Source organism: Microtus ochrogaster, chromosome 26, assembly GCF_000317375.1.
Source record: "Microtus ochrogaster isolate Prairie Vole_2 chromosome 26, MicOch1.0, whole genome shotgun sequence".
NCBI classification, from domain to species: domain Eukaryota; kingdom Metazoa; phylum Chordata; class Mammalia; order Rodentia; family Cricetidae; genus Microtus; species Microtus ochrogaster.
Window position 1 is genome coordinate 4,382,765 of NC_022025.1, and position 2,286 is coordinate 4,385,050.

Sequence of the window (2,286 nt, forward strand, 5' to 3'; positions counted from 1 at the left end):
CTGCAGCCTCTTGGTCCTCTGTGTGCAGCTGCAGCCTCTTGGCCCACTGTGTGCAGCTGCAGCCTCTTGGTCCTCTGTGTGCAGCTGCAGCCTGTAGTTCAGAGTTCCTCTGAGGTAGCAGGGGATGAGAGGTGAGTTTCCCCTCAAGAAAGAAAATGAAATGTTGCTCATTTGTGAGTATTTTTTTTTTTCTGTCCAAAATTGCCAGGAAGCCACCTGGAATGTTACTGACGACCGAACTAGAAACTGGGTTCTTCAGCAAAAAATGGAAGAAACCAAAAACACAAGCTATGCAAAAGTGATTGAAACGAATGGAGGAGCAGTCGTCTCTTATAATGATGTACACGTTATCAGACAGAAACTTCAGCATTTGGCTACGAAACTTCAACTACACATAGCCCAGAAAGCCTGTAACAGGTTAGCCTTCTGCCTGCTCTATAGAAATGATACTCTTGACAGATCAGGCAGGAGTGAGAAAATGTTGGATTTTGTTTTTGTTTTCTTTTATTCAGACAACATCTCACTATGTCGCTCTGGCTGGACTAGAATTCACTCTGCAGACCAGGCTGGCCTCGAACGTGTAGAACAACCTGTCTGCCTCTGCCTCCTGGGAATAAAGGCATGCAACACCACACCCATACCAAAAAAGAAATATTTTAAAGATAATGCATGTCTGCATTAGATGGTGTTCTTTAGCAGGGCTAACCTGTCTGGAAACAACTACTCCTTGAACCAGAAAGGGGTCATATTTAAGAGTAAACTGACAAGTGAAACAGAGCATCCTTCGCTGCTTGTGTGTGTTAGTGACGCAGACAGAGCGGTCTTAGCCTCTAGAGTGTGTTAGTGACACAAACAGCAACCCTAGTCACTAGTGTGTATTAGTACAACAGGCAGAGTGTCTCTAGCCTCTAGTGTGTGTTAAGAAGTGTTATTGCGAGATCTGTTTTGACTTTTTGTCTTTTTTATAAAGACAAGAGTTTGAAGTATCGGATGAGGATGTTTTAAATTGGGTTCGAGAAAGAATTGATCGACTTATTTTGCGAGTACAACGACTAACTAGCTGTCCACATAATGAGGTAAGACTTTTTAAAATTCTCTGTAGAGACAACAAATATCAAGTGAAATTATCCTCCATCCAGGCCTAGGAATGTGTGCATCCAAATGGACTAGGGTCCCAAAAAGCCAGTACATGCAGTAGAAACAAGTCCCAGTGCCATTATGGCTCCTCAGTCAGCCCCCATTGTCAGCCACGTTCAGAGAGTCCGGTTTGATCACATGCTCCATCAGTCCCAGTCCAGCTGGATTTGGTGAGCTCCCATTAGAACAGGCACGCTGTGTCAGTGGGTGGACCAATCCCTCATAGTCCAGACTTCCTTGCTCATTTTCTCCCTCCTTCTGCTCTTCAACTGGACCTTGGGAGCTCAGTCCAGTGCTCTGATGTTGGTCTCTGTCTCTATCTCCATCCGTCACCAGAAGAAGATTCTATGGTGATATTCGAGATATTCATCAGTGTGACTATGGAACAAGGCCAGTTCAGGCACCCTCTCCTCTGCTGTCCAAGGACCTAACAGGGGACATCCCCATGGACACCTGGGATCCCCTCTAGAGCCAAGTCTCTTGCCAACCCTAAAATGGTTCCCTTAATGAAGATATCTTCTTCCCTGCTCCCATATCCACCCTTCCTCCATCTCAACCATCCTACTCCTCCAAGCTCTCCCCAGTCCTTCCCTTCTCTCTACCCCTCTCCCTTTTCCCCCACCCCACCCCCATGCTCCCAACTTTTGCCCGGCGATCTTTTCTGCTTCCAATTTCCAGGAGGATCTATATATGTTTTTCTTTGGGTTCATCTTATTATTTGGCTTCTCTAGGCTTGTGAACTATAGGCTCAATGTCCTTTGTTTATGGCTAGAGTCCACTAATGAATGAGTACATACCATACTCATCTTTTTGGGTCTGGGTTATCTCACTTAGTATAGTATTTTCTGTTTCCATCCATTTGCATGCAAAATTCAAGTTGTCATTATTTTATACCGCTGACTAGTACTCTAATGTGTAGATGTGCCACACTTTCTTTATGCACTCTTCCATTGAGCGGCATCTAGGTTGTTTCACTCTCTTAAAGTCTGTTTTTCCTCGTCTTCTGTGCCAGTGCTCTCCCTCACCTGCTCTGCCAGCTCTGCCTGCTCCCTCCCCTGCTCCAGCCAGCTCTGCTCCCTCCCCTGCTCCAGCCAGCTCTGCTCCCTCCCCTGCTCTGCCTGCTCCCTCCCCTGCTCCAGCCAGCTCTGC

General features: G+C 46.3%; 1 protein-coding gene across 5 annotated transcripts in view; it reads left to right on the forward strand.

Moving 5' to 3' along the window:
• Akap9 (A-kinase anchoring protein 9) overlaps positions 1 to 2,286 on the forward strand; it is a 132,126-nt gene that overhangs the window by 119,097 nt on the left and 10,743 nt on the right. For all 5 annotated transcript variants that reach the window (XM_013350436.2, XM_013350435.2, XM_005358314.3 and 2 more), the window contains 2 exons: positions 209 to 417; positions 971 to 1,076. In XM_013350436.2, coding sequence (XP_013205890.1) covers positions 209 to 417; positions 971 to 1,076 — 315 coding nt within the window. The remainder of the gene's footprint in view (positions 1 to 208; positions 418 to 970; positions 1,077 to 2,286) is intronic.